Source organism: Paroedura picta, chromosome 1 (assembly GCF_049243985.1).
Source record: "Paroedura picta isolate Pp20150507F chromosome 1, Ppicta_v3.0, whole genome shotgun sequence".
Classification (NCBI taxonomy): domain Eukaryota; kingdom Metazoa; phylum Chordata; class Lepidosauria; order Squamata; family Gekkonidae; genus Paroedura; species Paroedura picta.
The window spans coordinates 44,829,251-44,847,135 of NC_135369.1; the positions used below are offsets into that span (position 1 = coordinate 44,829,251).

Below are 17,885 nucleotides of genomic sequence, written 5' to 3' on the forward strand. Positions count from 1 at the left end.
GGAGGAGCGGGCAGGTCCCCGAAAGGCCAGGGCGCCCACGCGCCCGCATGCGCCGCCCCGTGCATGACGTCACAGCGCTTCCTGGGTTGCGCGCCCCGCCCTTTGTGACTCCCTCCTGCGTGTCGCCGCCCCCGCCAGTTGCTAAGAAACCGGAAGGAGCCGGCTGGCCGCGGCCTACCAGCTTAGCGCGTGGAAGCAGACCCAGTCTTGCCTTGAGGGGATGAGCCTGCAAACGCGTGAACAACAGGTAGCGCTCACGTCTGGCGGCAGCCCCTCCTTGGCTGCTCCACGTGCCCTTTGCTGCCCTGGAAAGGGGGAAAGAGGGGCGAAGGCAGGCGGGAGTGGGCTGGGCGCGGGTGGGGGGCAGGGCGCTGCCTGCCTGCCGCGTGTCTTGCGGGTCGGTTGGGCTGGATGGCTGTGGCGGACCTGCACGTGTGCCTCATCGAGGGAAGGAGACTGCCTTCCGGCCCTTTTGTGGGTTTGTGGAAGTATGCGGCAGGTCAGTCTGTGTGAGTCCAGCATGGTGATCCTTGGGTTCTTTCGAGGTCACAGACTTGAGTCCTGCAGCTCTGCAACTTCCTTTGGAATCCACACATCTGAGTGGTATAAGAAGAGTCCCCTCTCAGGGATGCCAGTGCCCAGGTGCGACCTAGGGATCTCGTGGAATTATAGCTAATCTCCAGGCCAGGGGTAGTCAAACCGCGGTCCTCCAGATGTCCATGGACTACAATTCCCATGAGCCCCTGCCAGCGAATGTAGTCCATGGACATATGGAGGGCCGCAGTTTGACTACCCCTGCTCCAGACTAAAGAGATCAGTTCCCCTGGAAGGAATGGCCGCTTTGGAGGGTGGACTCCAACGAGGGCCCGCCCCAAATCCTGCCCACTCTTGGCTCCACCCCCAAGGCTCCAGGTACTTCCCAACACAGAGCTGGCAACCTTAGCTCTGTGTGCTGCTTCGACTGTCAGCTGGCTCATCTGCTAAGGCTTGTCAGAATTCAGAGGCATCATCCTGCAATTTCTATACCACTTTCCTATTTTTGCTCTTTTGTAAACTTTCTTATCAAAAGGATATATGAGAATCAGCATGAGAACACGGTTTCTTAGCCAATCAGATTCTCTGCTTAATACAGGAAATCTGAATCTGGAGTATTTCTGGTAACTGGCTGTCTAGCCTCTGCCTGAAGATAGCAGTGAGGGAGACATTGCCTCCCTCTGTGCAATTTAGTAATCAGTTCCATTGTCAGACTGCTGGTTCTGTTGATGCATAATTAAGAGAAAAACAAAAGGTTTGTACCAGTCACCAAGGAAAAAGTAGGCAAAAAGTAGTGGCTCAGTAGAAGAGCACAGATATTTATTCCATATGCTCTATGTTTATTCCGTAATGTGACTTGCCTAGGGATTAATAATTTAAGAAATACATGTGCACTTTTATTGCACCATTAGCTGTAATACTAACATTATATACAGGTGTTCCTGAGACATAATCCCACATGGTCAGAAGTAGTTGGAGGAGTTATGTTTCCCCCTTCATTAGTAGCACCTCTATTCCTGTTTTACCCACGTTAAAGGTAAAGGTAAAGGTATCCCCTGTGCAAGCACCGAGTCATGTCTGACCCTTGGGGTGACGCCCTCTAGCGTTTTCATGGCAGACTCAATACGGGGTGGTTTGCCAGTGCCTTCCCCAGTCATTACCGTTTACCCCCCAGCAAGCTGGGTACTCATTTTACCGACCTCGGAAGGATGGAAGGCTGAGTCAACCTTGAGCCGGCTGCTGGGATCGAACTCCCAGCCTCATGGGCAAAGCTTTCAGACGGCTGCCTTACCACTCTGCGCCACAAGAGGCTCATCCTTTTTACTTTACCCACGTTAGCAGCTGACAAAACCTTATGTTTTGTGTTTTAAAACAATAGATCATTCTTCCCAAAGTTGCCCAAGAAAAGGGGCAAAACAACTGGGTAATCCAGGCAGGTCTGATCCAATTGGAACTCAGAAAATAAGCAGGGTCAGTCTTGGCTATCACATGGACGCCCCCTACAAAATACCAGGGTCTTGACATGGGGGCAGACATTAGTTAACCACCTCTGAATGTCTCTTGCCTGGCTGCAAGACAATCTTAGGATTTCCTAGCTGCATAACACTCATGCTATATGATAAGTAAAAAAAAACCCTGAATCTCCCTGTTTGCTAGAAATCAACATACCCTTTTTTTCACACTGGCACAGCTTTAATAGATGCATAACAGGCACACAAAACATTTTCCATTACTCAATTTCTGGGGTAATAAAAGCAATACCTTTTAGTTTATTCCTGTTATGCAACTATTAAATGTACAGAATAATTATTTTTTAAAGTGGCAACTCTAGGCAAAATAGTTTTTATCCTTACAGCAGGATCTCTTCAACCCTGAATCCTGAACTCTTTATAAGATAATCTCTACATTCAACTACGATGCTTGACCATTCTCCCTGATCCCTGGCTTAGCCACACTCTCATGTGCTGTTAAAGTAGGGTTTTTGCTGCATAGTTCCACACAACACAATGCTCTTCTGTTAAGAATGTTTTCTGTTTTAAGGGTAAAGGTGTGCAAGCACCGAGTCATTTCTGACCCTTGGGGTGACGCCCTCCAGCGTTTTCATGGCAGACTCAATACAGGGTGGCCTTGCCAGTGCCTTCCCCAGTCATTACCGTTTTACCCCTCAGAAGGATGAAAGGCTGAGTCAACCTTGAGCCGACTGCTGGGATCGAACTCCCAGCCTCATGGACATTGCTTCAGACAGCATTTCTGCTGCTTACCACTCGGCACCACAAGAGGCTCCTATTTTAAGGATATTCAAAGTAATTTTTTATTTGGACAAGCATCCCCACATGAGACTGCCTTTAGAGCACAGAGATGTAACTCAGTGGAATTCTTCCAATCTACAGTGGTAACCTTTTTTTCCAAGTTAGCATTGCTGATGCCTCCACTCCAAAAGGGCATTTAAGGCGTTTGGTTATGCCACTTGTTGTATATTTTTATCCATTGCTATATCTGCTGAAGATGCTTCCCTGTTTCAGACATTATTGCTTGAGCTCCAGGTATTCAGTTCCACATGATCTTGTGAATTATCTTCCAACTTGCCTTCCTTGTTCCTTTTCTACAAAGTTTTTCATACATTCACTCTGGTTCCAAATTCATCCATCCAGGTCAGAACTAAAGTGCTCTGTGGGATGAAGGAGATCTACTTTGGTTCTGGAGACTATAAACAAAATCATATGTCTGACAGCATCTCCTGGGGTGGCCAGAGACTTGTCTGCCTATTGTTAGGTTGCTTGCATCCTGGTCATTTATAAATATATTGCACCTGAATGTGGAGATTCTGCTCTTAACAATTATATAAAATTAGAAGATCCCTGGTGGATAGGACCAATGTCCAATGAGTCCAGCCTCTTACTACAATCAGTAACCAGCCAAGTGCTCTGGAAGCCCATAAACTTTCTTCTCCCTGTCCCATTGCTCCCCTCATAGATGATATTTAGTGGCATACTATTTCTAAACATTGAGGTTCTTTTTATTAATGGCTATTGATAGGCCTTTTCTCCTCCATGAATTTGTCTAATCCCCTTTAAAAGCCATCTAAGCCATCACTATATCTTGTAATACTTTAATAACTATGGAGCTATCATCCATGAAGTTCTCAGAAAATGCCCAGTGATGTATACTTCTAAAGATATCTGAAGGTGGCCACGGTGGGAGACAAACTACTGTGCTACATGGCTCATTGGTCAAGTCCAGTAGAACTATTTGTATATTGTATCCATCAATCATAGATCTTTCCTCCCAAGGTTGCTATACAAATACAAATCACTTTGACATGCTAGAGCCCTATGAAATAGACCCCTATCCTTGTACAGGTTAAGCTTGGGTACACATAAAAAAGCATATGTTTTGGAAATGACATGGACAGGATGTCGAGGTATTGTTAGCCATATTGTTAGCCATTTCAGGTAGAGCTACGCAGGGAACACTGTGTTAGTCTGTTGCAGTTTGAGAGCATAGCTTATGAAGCTTCTGTAACAGAACATTGTAAGGTAGTACAAAGTTTGAGTCCAGTAGCACCTTTAAGACCAACAGAGTTTTATGCAAGGTGATCACTTTTGTGTACACACACGCTTCTTCAGATGCAATGAAATGGAAGTTACAAGTCTATACATATAACTAAAGGATAAGCAGTAGATTAGCATACAACATTAGGAAGATGTTTAACAGATTCAAGGGCCTAATGGGAAGAGTAGGCTTAGTTTATATAGTTTATATAGTTACTATTTGTTTGGGCTTAATAAATATATCAAAATATATCATATATTCTTAATTATAGGATGCTGAGAGGAATTAATTGAGACCCTGCTATTATGCTCCATCAATTTCCTCTCAAGCATGGAGGTGACCTTACAGTATCTTTTTGGAAGTGGGGCAATTGACTGTGTAAACCAGACCAGAGAAATATATTCCAATCTAGCATTCCAAGTCACTTTACATTCTGCTCATTACTTTACACTCTACTATTCAAATCTACTATCTACTATTCCAAATAAAAACTAAACTAAAGAGGATGTGTGTCCCTTCTGCGGGATTGTTGAGAATGCAGATGTTAGGACAGAATGAGATTAGCATATATAGCAAAATAAGATGCCAATATCCCTGTTAAGTCCTTTGGACATATCCCTGTTATCAAGTCCTACTTGTCTGAATACATTTTAAAGTTTCACAGAACTTTATGAAAATGGCAGGAACAGCTAAAGTGTTCTTCAGGGCAATTTTTTTCACAGCCAGAGTAGTGCAGCAGTGGAATAGGCTGCCTGAGGAAATGGTGAGCTCCCCATCACTGGTGCTCTTTAGGCAGGAGCTGAACAGATAGTTATCCTGGATGCTTTAGGCTGATCCTGGTTGGGCTAGTTGGCCTGTATGGCCTGTTTCAACTCTATGATTCTATCCATTAGAAACATTCATTGCTTACTTGTGACACCATGAAACCACTGACTTTTTAAACTGTTGAGTACTGGGAGTACTATTGCAAGGATACAATTTTAAGGGGATTTTATTGTTATTGTGGGAATATTATATATTGTAAGTTTTTAAAGTGTGTTATATATATATGATGTTTTTATGTGAACCATCGCAAGCCAGTTCTTGGGAGCTGCGGTATACAAGTATAATAAATAAAACCAGGATTTTACAGAGGATCATTTGGTCCTGGTTTTTGGTAAATCCTGGCTGCACCTTCTCCATCTTTGTGCTCGTAAACTAGCCTGCTAGTCCAATTTGTACTGCACACCAGTTGGAAGGGAAAAGGTTACTCACATCACCAAGTCATTTATCACAGGTTAGTGACAGTAAGAGCGGGGAAGATGAAATCTGTCAGCACTGCAAGCAACTCAGTAGTTCCCACCTCCTTAAATCTTCATAGAATTTCATTTTAATCTTTTCCTTATTCTAGTCTGTAAGAACAATCACACATACAGTCTCCTACAAACTTTCAAGTTTCCAACAGATACCACCACCACCACCTCAGTTTCATCTCAAAACTGGCATCCTTATTCCACATTCTGCTGCCAGAGCTCACCTTCTACCGTGACAGCAGTGAGGCAGGTCTGGGAAACATTACACTTCATGTGTGACAGGGGCATCCCCTGTGTCTGTCAAAATGGCAAAATCCCCTGCCACCAGAGCCACTTCCTTCAGATCCAGGGTGGGCTGCAGAGGTACTGCTTTGTACCTTTATTGCAACAAGGCAGGTCTGGGGAGTGGCAGGTTTTCCAGATCCTGCCAGCATTGGCACAAGTAGCTCCAAGGTGGCTGCAGCAGAGCCTGTCTGACAAATGGGTGGCACAGGAGAATGGGCCTTTGGAGTAGAAAAATACCACAAGCCCCTCCAGATATGGCAGCATTCCTGTGTCTGGATGGGGGGAATGCTAGTGAGACATGGTGAAGTGCAACAGTAATTTCAGTTTTTGAATAGTCCTTACCAGGAATCTCTGTAGTCTAAAGAGTGAGAGAAACTTCAAGGCAGGTTTTCTCAATCACAGATAGCATGAAAACATAATTAAGAAAAACAACTTCACATCCTGGCTTAAAGGAGCTAAGCTAATTGTGGTTAGTTAGAGGGCTGAGTTCACATGATCCACTAATCACGGTTTAATTAAACTTTCTTCATTATGTCTGATATATGGCAGTCTTAATCCTGGAGAATGGACCAGCGGGAGCAAGTGAGGAACAGTACTGGTGTTGTGTGTGAAGGGATTTTTTTTTACAGAATTTTGAGGCAAATACAAGAGGCCCAGAAAGAGTTAACGCCTCCAGAGAGTTTAATTTTCTTATGTCACTGAATTTGTCCCTTCCAGCTCTTAAGGCAGGATAAATATGAATGTACAACTTTCTATAACCAAATGAGAGCCCTAGCATTATAAAACTACTTGGACCTATGGCAAAAGAGAACATCTTCCCTTTCCCTTTACTTTATACGCAGCCAACGCCAAAGTCCCTCTTCCAACAATAAGACAAGTCTCCAGTTTGGCAGGGTGATTAAAGTAGTCCTTTCCAGTCTTGATCTTTGCATGAGTTGGTGTATGGGCAGGGAGAGCAAGCCCTGTTTCTGTTGAATGTTAAATTACAATAAAGCTGAACACAAGAGTGTTTTCTCTTTCAGCTTGAGGCTAACCAGTTGAAACAGCAAAATCTACCCGAAGCCTCATGAAGCAGCATCGTGGGAATAAGTCTGGGGGCCATCCCCAGAGGAAGCGTTCTTCTTCTGATAAAGCCATTTGCACCCCAGCAGCGCAGACTTCAGAAGAATGCAGAGAGGCTAACACCCTCAGTCCTCAACTGTTGACTCAAAAGCGATCTTTGCAAAACTTGAGTGACATGATAGGTGGGACTGGGGAAAGCACTAATGATGCCAAGAGACCAAAGCTGCTGCCTTCAGCAAATTCTACTGGCCAGGAGTCCGAAGATGAAGATTCAGATGACAGCGATTTTGAGAGAGTGGAGAGCGATAACGATGAGAGTGATGATACAAGTAGTGAAGATGGTGAAGATGATGACGACGAAGTTGGCAGCGATTCCTCAAGAAGCAATAACAGAGACTCAGATTCAGAAGACATGACAAGCAATCCTCTGTCAAAGCCAGAATTGACAAAAGGTAAACACTGATGCCTATAAAAGCTGAATAAACTGTGTGTCTCTGTGTCAACCTATCAGCAGCTCTGAGCTTTTCTTTCTCTGGTGACTTCTGGTTTTATGTCTTAGATGTTCTCATATCAGTTAACCCCGAAGTCCATCATGACCGCCATTCATTTGGGTTGCTTACTCTGCTTCCTTTGTTGCTCAGTTGTCCTACATTGTTTTATTAATAACCAGCTATCTGCAATTTTATATATTTCATGCTCTCTCTGCCAGCAGAATAGCACTGATGATGTCTTTCTGCGTGATGTGCTTAATGTTTGTATATATTACACAGATACCAAAGTAGTTGTGTTGCTCCATTTGAACAACCAGTTATGTTTTTTGTTTGTTTGTTTGATTTCTATACCGCCCTCCTATAAGGCTCAGGGCAGTTGAATGGAAACATTTTGTTAGAATCCAAATAGATAGCTTAATACAAAGTAACAAAAATGAGAGATATAGACTTAACCACGTTTAGGGTTTTTTAAAACTTAAAGCATTTTATTTTCTCCTACAATAAAAGTCTCTCTAAGCAGATATAACACAAAACACCATACTAAACATCTCATGTAACAAGGCTAAGGTCACAGTCCATATAGCACTTCTAAATGGCAGAACAGAGCAGATCACTGTTTTAAAAAAATCGTATTACCTTGCCTTATCTTCAGTACGAGAATAACACTGAGCCTTGGGGAAAGGGTGGAATATAAATATAAAATTAAGCATTATGTGAAAGTTTGTTCTCAGTTTTCTCTCTATGGGCTCCTAAACTTGAAGCAGACTGCCACTGGTTTCTGTTATGGAACATTTATGTGCATTGATGCCCCTCTTCAAAGGTTGATGCAAAAAGGGATAAAGAGTAATTGGAAACAATTGTTGGTTCCGGAAAATAACATCTTTTGTGTGAGTCATGTTGCCTGCTGCAGTAAGCAACTGAAGCTTGTACTAAATCAGCTTAGTTTCTTTATAAAATTAGTTACTATATAAAAAGCCAAAGTTGCCTCTTGGTAATTGTGCAGGTTTCCTTCCATTGTCAGGTCTGTTGAAAATCAACTGTAGTGTGAGGTCCCAAATATATGTTGCAGCTTTCAGCCAAAACTATTGTTTGGTCTCCTCTAGAGAACAAGCATATTAGAGTATTGTGATATTGTCAGCAAGAAATAGCCTGGAACGTTAATAGAAAACATATGATGCCACTCAGACATGTTTTCCATCATAAAAATATGTTTACTAAATGCAGTAAGCAATGCAATATGATAATTGGAAAAGTGAGACTTCCTAAGGTAACCTTTAAGTTGAGATTTGAATTCTTGTTTTAATACAAAAAAGAGTTGCTTGTAAGAATTAAGCTGTGGTGGAAGTTTCCCAAAATTAAACAGGCATTATTAATCTCAACCTTTTCAACCCTGGCTTGTCTGGTTTTCGGAATCCCAAGATTAGTCCAACTGCAGTGTATTCAAATATTGTTTATTTGTTGTTTTCCCCTTATTAGTGTACTGCGGTCCTGTAGCCATAGTTTATTGTGAAGTTCAGAAATATACACAAATGAAAATTGATATTTTTAATACTTAAATGGTTCCAAGTGCTACATTGTTCAGACAAATGCCAGTTATCTTGAGGACCTTATTAAATTGTTAAGAAATGGCAGTACCAAGAGTGATGCTTTTACATGAATTAATAATGGTTGATGTACCACAAACAATGCACAATTATAAATACCAATGTAGTTAATCGGGAAGGTGCCTAATGAGTTCAGCAGGGATGTGGATTAGGTCTCATTTAGCATAATAAATGGATCTGGGAGAGGGAGCAAAAACACTAATGAAATTCAAAAGTGAAAATAGAAGTTGATGAAAATGCAGTGGTGTACAAATAATAAATGATTCTGTGGAAGTACAAAACATGGCGATCTAAAATGGTTCTTTTGTACAGGATAATTCAGATGGAGCAAATTAAACAAGAAAAGTAGTCAAATGTTGCATGGGGAGTAATTGGTGTTTTTTGTAATCTCTTGCATGAATGCACAACTTGAAACAATCAATAGATGCTGAGCATGAGAAGAACAGCAAGGAAAAAGAGACTGTTCCTTAGGCACCCTATTGCAGCATCAGATAATGCCATTGCATCACTGTCCGAAAAGTGAAAACCTTAAAAAGGCTGGAGCTTGGCTTCTTTCTTTTTTATGTGACCAGACTTCTTTGTATTGTGCCTGGGTTGGTGGTCCAGAAAGAATGGACTGGCAGCCCAGATTTGTACCAACTCTACCACTGCCTCTGTGTCTTATAGCATCTAATGCAGTGGTTCTCATCCTGTGGGTAGCGACCCCTTTGGGAGTCAAATGACCCTTTTGCAGAGGTTGCCTAAGACCATCAGAAAACACATATTTCCGATGGTCATTGGAACCGAGACTCCGCTCCTCTATCTATCTCCAGGCAGGTCCGCCCACATGCAGATACTCCCACATACGAGTACCCCGTGTATAAACCCCATTGCATACACCCCATACAAATACAGGTGTATGTGACAGGGTTGGCGCCATAATGCACTTATGTGGACCAGTCACACATGTGTAGAGAGCAGGTACTGTGTAGAAAACAGCTACTGTTTTGAAAGCAGCAATATTGGAGGTAAAAGAACACTTCATGAATTATAATTACTGGGTAAATGTAAAAGTATGTACTGTAAAATCATTAACTACTGCAAAAAAACAGCTGTACCATGGGAACTTAATCTGGATGCTGATTGGTCTTTTTATATTCAACTGTGGTTTATGTGAATCCTGCCCCCTTGTGAAAGTAACAGGTACGTAAAAAAAGCAACACCAGTAAATCATAGCAAACTTTAATGAACTGTATTGACAACTATGCTATGTATAATCTTTTGTATTATATCGGCCAAATCTATGAAACCGAAGAAACTAAAATGCCATTTTGATAACAAGCATCTGAGTTTTGCTGGCAAGGATACCAACTATTTTAGAAGCAAAGCTGACGGACTCAGGAAAGCCAGACTTGACACTGGTGGCAAGTACCATAAACAAAATGTAGCAGCCATTGAAGCTTCATATTTGGTGGCACACAGAATCACACCAATGCTGAGGATTTACTGTTGCCAGCAGCCAAAGACATTGTTCGAGTTATGATCGGAGATGAATTTGTTACGAAATTGAGTGCAATATCCATATCTAACGACACTGTCTTCAGAAGAATAGATGACACATCTGCTGATATTCTTGATCAGGTAATCCAGGAAATTAAATCTGCTCCACTTCCAATATTCAGTATCCATCTTGATGAATCTACAGACGTTGCAAACTGTTTGCAGTTACTGGTTTACGTGAGGTATATTAATGATGGTGACTTTAAAAATGAGTTTCTTTTTTGCAAATCTCTTGAAACAACAACTACTGCACGTGATGTATTTGACATAGTTGGTTCATTTCTGAAAGAGCTTAAGATCTCTTGGGAAAAGGTTTGTGCTGTTTGTTCCAATGGTACTCTAGCTGTACTAGGATGTCGATCTGGATTTCAACATTTGGTACTGAATGAGTCACCAAAAGTCATTGGAACTCACTGCATGATTCATCAGCAAAAAATGGCAATGAAGACACTGCCACAAGAGTTATAAGAAGTAAGTTCTGTCAATTTTGTAAAGGCGAACACTTCAAACAGTCAGCTGTTTTCACAACTGTGCAACGAGTTGGATGCGTTGAACAGTGCTCTTCTATTTCACACTGAAGTGAGATGGTTGTCGAGAGGAAAGGTTTTAAGACGTGTTTTTGAGCTTCATGATTAACACAAAACGTTTTTTAAACAAAGCAAGACCGCAGTTCGAAGCACTTTTCAGTGATAAAAATGAATTGCAGAAAATAGCTTACTTGGTAAGCTATTCCCCCTTCAAGGATCGCTGCCATGTTGTGGCAAGGGGGCTTGCGTAGTTCAGTGAAGCTATGAGCTATACCGTGCAGGGCCACCCAAGACGGACAGGTCATAGCTGAGAGCTCTGACAAAAGGTGATCCACTGGAGAAGGAAATGGCAAACCACTCCAGTATCTTTGCCATGAAAACTCTATGGACAGTTCCAATAGGCATAACGATATGACGCTGGAAGATGAGCCCCTCAGGTCGGAAGGTGTCCAATATGCTACTGGGGATGAGCAGACGGCTAGTACGAGTAGCGCCAGAATGAATGAAGCGGCTGGGCCAAAGCCGAAAGGACGCTCAGTTGTGGAAGTAACTGGTGGCGAAAAGACAGTCCGATGCTGTAAAGATTTTTATTCCATAGGAACCTGGAACGTCAGATCCATGAATCAAGGCAAGCTGGACGTGGTTAAACAAGAAATGAGAAGACTGAACATCGACATTTTAGGAATCAGTGAACTAAAATGGACAGGAATGGGTGAATTTAATTCAGATGACCATCAGGTATACTACTGTGGACAAGAATCTCGCAGAAGAAATGGAGTAGCCTTCATAATCAATAAGAGAGTAGGAAAAGCAGTCATGGGATACAATCCCCAAAATGACAGAATGATCTCAGTTCGAATCCAAGGCAAACCATTCAACATCACAGTGATCCAGGTCTACGCCCCAACCACTGCTGCTGAAGAGGATGAAGTTGATCAGTTCTATGAAGCCCTACAACACCTTCTAGAAGCAACGCCCAAAAATGATGTGCTTATCATCATGGGGGATTGGAATGCTAAAGTAGGAAGCCAAAAGATAACCGGGATAACAGGCAAGTTTGGCCTTGGAGTACAAAATGAAGCAGGGCACAGGCTGGTAGAATTTTGTCAAGAGAATACAATGGTCATAGCAAACACTCTTTTCCAGCAACCCAAGAGACGACTCTACACATGGACATCACCAGACGGTCAACACAGAAATCAGATTGACTATGTGCTCTGCAGCCAAAGATGGAAAAGTTCTATCCAGTCAATAAAAACAAGACCAGGAGCTGATTGTGGTTCAGATCATGAGCTTCTTGTTGCAAAATTTAGGCTTAAATTGAAGAAAGTAGGGAAAAGCACTAGGCCACTCAGGTATGAACTAAATCATATCCCCGACGAATACACAGTGGAGGTGACAAATAGATTTAAGGAATTAGATCTGATAGACAGAGTGCCTGAAGAATTATGGACGGAGGTTCGCAACATTGTACAAGAGGTAGCAACTAAAACCATCCCAAAGAAAAAGAAATGCAAGAAATCAAAATGGCTGTCTGAGGAAGCTTTACAAATAGCTAAGGAGAGAAGGGAAGTGAAAGGCAAGGGAGAAAGAGAAAGATACACCCAATTGAATGCAGAATTCCAGAGAAAAGCTAGAAGAGATAAGAATGCCTTCTTAAATGAACAGTGCAAACAAATAGAAGAAAATAATAGAATGGGGAGGACCAGAGATCTTTTCAAGAAAATTGGAGATATGAAGAGAACGTTTCATGCAAAGGTGGGTATGATAAGGGACCAAAATGGTAGGGACCTCACAGAAGCAGAAGAGATTAAAGAAAGGTGGCAAAATTATACAGAAGAACTATACAAGAGCGAGCTTAACATCCCTGATGACCACAATGGGGTAGTTACTGACATGGAGCCAGACATCCTGGAATGTGAAGTCAAATGGGCCTTAGGAAGTCTGAGCAACAATAAAGCTAGTGGTAGTGACAGCATTCCAGTTGAACTATTCAAAATCTTAAAGGACGATGCAGTAAAAGTGCTACACTCAATATGCCAGCAAATTTGGAAAACTCAACAATGGCCACAGGATTGGAAAAGGTCAGTTTACATTCCAATCCCAAAGAAGGGCAATGCCAAAGAATGTTCAAACTACCGCACCATTGCACTAATTTCTCATGCTAGCAAAGTTATGCTCAAAATCCTACAAGCTAGGCTCCAGCAATATGTGGACCGAGAACTTCCAGAAGTACAGGCAGGATTTCGAAGAGGCAGAGGAACTAGAGATCAAATTGCCAACATACACTGGATCATGGAGAAAGCTAGGGAGTACCAGGAGAACGTCTACTTCTGCTTCATTGACTATGCTAAAGCCTTTGATTGTGTGGAGCACAACAAATTGTGGCAAGTTCTTAAAGAGATGGGAATACCAGAGCATCTTATTTGTCTCTTGAGAAATTTATATGCAGGTCAAGAAGCAACAGTGAGAACTGAACATGGAATCACTGACTGGTTCAAAATTGAGAAAGGAGTTCGGCAAGGCTGTATACTGTCGCCTTGCCTATTTAACTTGTATGCAGAGCACATCATGAGAAATGCGGGATTAGAGGAGTCACAAATTGGGATCAAGATTGCAGGGAGAAATATCAACAACCTCAGATATGCAGATGATACCACTCTAATGGCAGAAAGTGAAGAGGAACTAAAGAGCCTGTTGATGCGGGTGAAGGAGGAGAGTGCAAAAGTTGGCTTGAAACTCAACATCAAGAAAACAAAGATCATGGCATCCGGCCCTCTCAATTCCTGGCAAATAGAAGGGGAAGAAATGGAGATAGTGACAGATTTTATTTTCCTGGGCTCCAAGATCACTGCAGATGGGGACTGCAGCAAAGAAATTAAAAGACGCTTGCTCCTGGGGAGGAAAGCTATGGCAAATCTAGAGAGCATCCTAAAAAGCAGAGACATCACCCTGCCAACAAAAGTGCGTTTAGTCAAGGCTATGGTCTTCCCAGTTGCAATGTATGGCTGCGAAAGTTGGACCATAAGGAAGGCCGAGCGTCAAAGAATTGAGGCTTTTGAACTCTGGTGCTGGAGAAGACTCTTGCGAGTCCCTTGGACTGCAAGGCGAACAAACCGGTCAGTCCTAGAGGAGATCAGCCCTGACTGCTCTTTAGAAGGCCAGATCCTGAAGATGAAACTCAAATATTTTGGCCACCTCATGAGAAGGAAGGACTCCCTGGAGAAGAGCCTAATGCTGGGAGCGATCGAGGGCAAAAGAAGAAGGGGACGACAGAGAATGAGGTGGCTGGATGGAGTCACTGAAGCAGCACGTGCAAACTTAAATGGACTCCGGGGAATGGTAGAGGACAGGAAGGCCTGGAGGATCATTGTCCATGGGGTCGCGATGGGTCGGACACGACTTCGCACATAACAACAACAACAAAGCTTACTTGGTTGACATCTTTGCTGACTTAAATGAGTTAAATTTATCACTGCAAGGACCAAATGCAACATGCCTCAATTTGTCTCAAAAGATCCGATCATGCCAAATGAAACTACAGCTTTGGCAAAAAAAAAAATGATGAAAATAAAATTTGCATGTTGCCTATCTTATCTCCTTTCTTTGAGGAACATGATATTGAACCAGACAAAAGGATTAGGATGATAATTTCTGTGATAGAACACTTGCACATGCTCGCAGACAAAATTTCATTGTACTTTCCAAATCTACCTGATGCCCCATTTGCACTTGCCAGAAGCCCATTCACAGCCAAAGTTGAAGATGTTCCTGAGACAGCACAAGAGGAGTTCATTGAACTTATTAACAGCGATGCAGCGAAAACCGATTTCTCTACAATGCCAGTTAACAAAATTCTGGATCAAGTGTTTGCAGTCATGAGACTGCGTTACGCCTTCTTCCATTTCCAACAACATATATTTTTGAAGAGCCTCTTGTGGCACAGAGTGGTAAGGCAGCAAACATGCAGTCTGAAAGCTCTGCCCATGAGGCTGGGGTAGCTGTGGCAAGAAAGAGCTTTGAGCCATCAATATGTTGAAAGTATTTGAAAGAAAAGACTGCAGAATTATGACACATGTGGGAGTGTTTTGAATTTTGGTTGTCTACATTTTAAATAAAAGAACTAAGAATGAAAAGCCTGGGGACAGGCCTTGGATATCACGAGAGCTATAAAGAGAGTTTGGAGGTTTTTATCACAGTTTTATTTTATGGTGGTTATGTAGTGCTGTAATACTGCCTGGTGCTTTGGAGAGATTTTAATCTATATTAGGCAAATGCTGGTTATGAGAGGAGGAGAGGGAAAGGCGTGGGATCAGGGTTAATAATACAAATAAAAATGAGTTATAGTGAGTGAATTCAGCCCAGAAATTTGCAAAAAGAGATGTGAGTGAGGAGAAATAGACAAGCTTTGGAAAGCTACCCAACCATGGTTCAAACAGAATATGCATGGGGTGGAGGTCTCCCCCTCCCAATTTCCATGAGAAAACCTCTGCAGACATCAAAAGTGCAGTGCTCTTTCTTCCATACTCTGCAGACAGATTCCAGTAACTGCCAGTCAGACCTGTGCCAAATTTGATGAAAAGGACTGGGGTGGATTGGTTTAAATTAAAGCTCTTTAAGCTAACAAGCTGAAAGCCCCTATTTGAATAATCATTTTTAATTAGGTTTTCCATTTGTATTACATGTGTTTGGGAGAAAATCACATTCCCATTGGTAAATGCTGCCATTAAACAAATTGACTTCTTCCAAATTGCACTAGACCTAGTACATCTTTTTGCTATTTAGTAAAGTACCCAGTGACTTTATCCATGTATTGAAGCAATTAAACATAATTCTCAGGTTGGTGTTAATTGCTATTATAGCAGAAACCAGAGCTTGTTCCGTCAAGTAGTCCTGTTGAGTTCAGTGGGACTGACTGTCTAATACCTGTGCTTCTGATGTACACTTGTTATGATAGATAATACTCAAGTACAACTGTGAACACACTAAGGTGGTAAATATGACTTTCACATGGGCTGATACAACTAAGAGGTTTGGCCTAGTTGTGTATGTATGGAACTCAGTCTGGATTTGGGCCAAACTGCATTCTCTTCACTAAGTTCGGAGCCTGCCCTTAGTGGCAATGATTTTACTCATTATTTGCATCAAATAGCATTCACAGATCAAATCCTTTGCTCGTGAACTATTGCCTTTTCAAAACTTGTATTGCATTTTAAATACACTTATAACTACAAAGAGCCTAAAATTATAGATTTGCATGAGGATGCTCAGTTCCACAAAGCCTGATGCTTTCCTCCAGCCTAGGGCACCTTCTTTGAACTTGAATGGCTCCATATAACCTTGCTTAGTACATCCCAGGAATTCCAATCATTCCTTTAAAATAAAAAGGACCCTATTTTCTCCCTCTTGCCACTGCAAGGTGGCATTTAGCATTTAGCGACCAGCTTATATGTATGTCAATAGCAAAAAAGCCTGTTGTATCCAGGAATACAACAGGCATTAGATCCCCTCCCCGCTACACTGGGGAGGCCAGCTGAAGTCTGCAGAGGCCTCGGACACTTTCAGGGCAGAGGGGAAGTACTAGTGGGGACTCCATTCCTCCACTCACTGCCCCCAAAAGGCCCGCAGAGGCTTCAGTAGGCCTTCTTGGGTCAGGGGGAGGGGTAGTGCTGGTGGGGACCCCGCTCCTCCTCCTACTGCACTGGACAGCCCCACCAGCCCCACCAAGGTCTGGCAAGGCTGTGGCCGGAACTGCTCAGGGCAGCTGGAGCATTGGTGGGAACTATCTTGCCTCCCCACCCCCCAGGCAGCATCACCGGGGCCCGGTGAGGCTGCAGCTGGGGCAAACACTAATGGGGGCTCCCTCCCTCCTCCCCCCCACCCTACCCTCCCCTCACCAGCCCACAGTCCCAGGCCTTCACCCTCCCAGCTCCTGCTTACCAGGCTGAAACTTCTTCCATACAGAAGATGTAGGGGGATGCAGCCACAGGTGGGTCATCCCTCCTGATTTTGCCATTTGTTGGATGGACGGCCAATCAGGGCAGTCGGGACACCCTACCTGAGGGGTGGCTAGGTGGTGAGTCCCAGCTCCTCCCAGCACCCTCTTAGTGTTTTATTTAGAGGTTCAGATCAGTGATTTCGTGGGCAGTGACTGAACCTTGACAAGAGTCTAGTCTTTTCCTACCATATGTACGAATTGTGGGTTTTGTAGCTTTTTTACTTGGTGGTTCCTTTTGACCCTCTGTTTGTCACCTCTGAGGCTGGCTTCGCTGCTTAATAGCCTTGGATGGCCTTTAAGCATGAAAGTATTAGCCTGTGAAGAAGCAGATGTATGGGAATGAGCTCCATGAGAGCAAGCCTGAATGACTGATGAGAAGGGATTAGAAGGCACAAAAAAAATATGAGGTAGTTTACATTCTTTTGATAGCAAACATGTAAAGTAGAAAATATATCACAGTCAAATGCTGCCTAATGGGTTGTATAAAACTAGTGTCTGCATTAAAAATTGATACAGTGAGTCAGATCAAGAATCCATCTTGCCCAGTGCCCTTTCTTTCAAGCCTGAGGGCCATTTCAGACATTGTCCCTCCCCCACTTGAAAATTATTCAGCTACCTGATCTGTGCATTTGTCGTAAAATGAACATTTACACTGTGGGTATTTTTTAAATCACAGTTTTCAAGCATGGAAATTGACTATGTGGGGGAAAACATTGTATAGTTATATAAGTGTCCCCCCCCCCCCCAAAGTCAGCCAGCAGAGTGGCTGCAGTCTTTGAAGCAGGGTAATCTGATCCTCCGTCAATGTTGGGATTTCTTAGAAATCTATCTGTATTTAAAGCCCCATTGTTGGGTGGGATGCCCCAAGTTCTGCAGTTGTCTTTCAGCTTCCAACATGTGTTTAAAAAAGGATGTTCTTTGCATTGTTTCTGTTGACAGAAGATACTGAGACATGCAGCACTTCCTTGACATACAGTGCCTAACCACAGTGTGGTGCTGCA

At 42.8% G+C, this 17,885-nt stretch overlaps 1 protein-coding gene across 2 annotated transcripts in view; it reads left to right on the forward strand.

Annotated features, from left to right (window-relative positions):
- The first annotated feature begins 89 nt into the window (after positions 1-89).
- The window catches only part of RRP36 (ribosomal RNA processing 36), a 38,623-nt gene continuing 20,827 nt past the window's right edge, over positions 90-17,885 (forward strand). Inside the window, exons 1-2 of one of the 2 annotated variants that reach the window (XM_077336488.1) lie at positions 90-247; positions 6,686-7,177. In XM_077336488.1, coding sequence (XP_077192603.1) covers positions 6,730-7,177 — 448 coding nt within the window. In that variant the 5' untranslated portion in view covers positions 90-247; positions 6,686-6,729. Of the gene's footprint in view, positions 248-361; positions 500-6,685; positions 7,178-17,885 lie in introns of those variants that run through there. The other variant, XM_077336498.1, reaches the window with a different exon arrangement.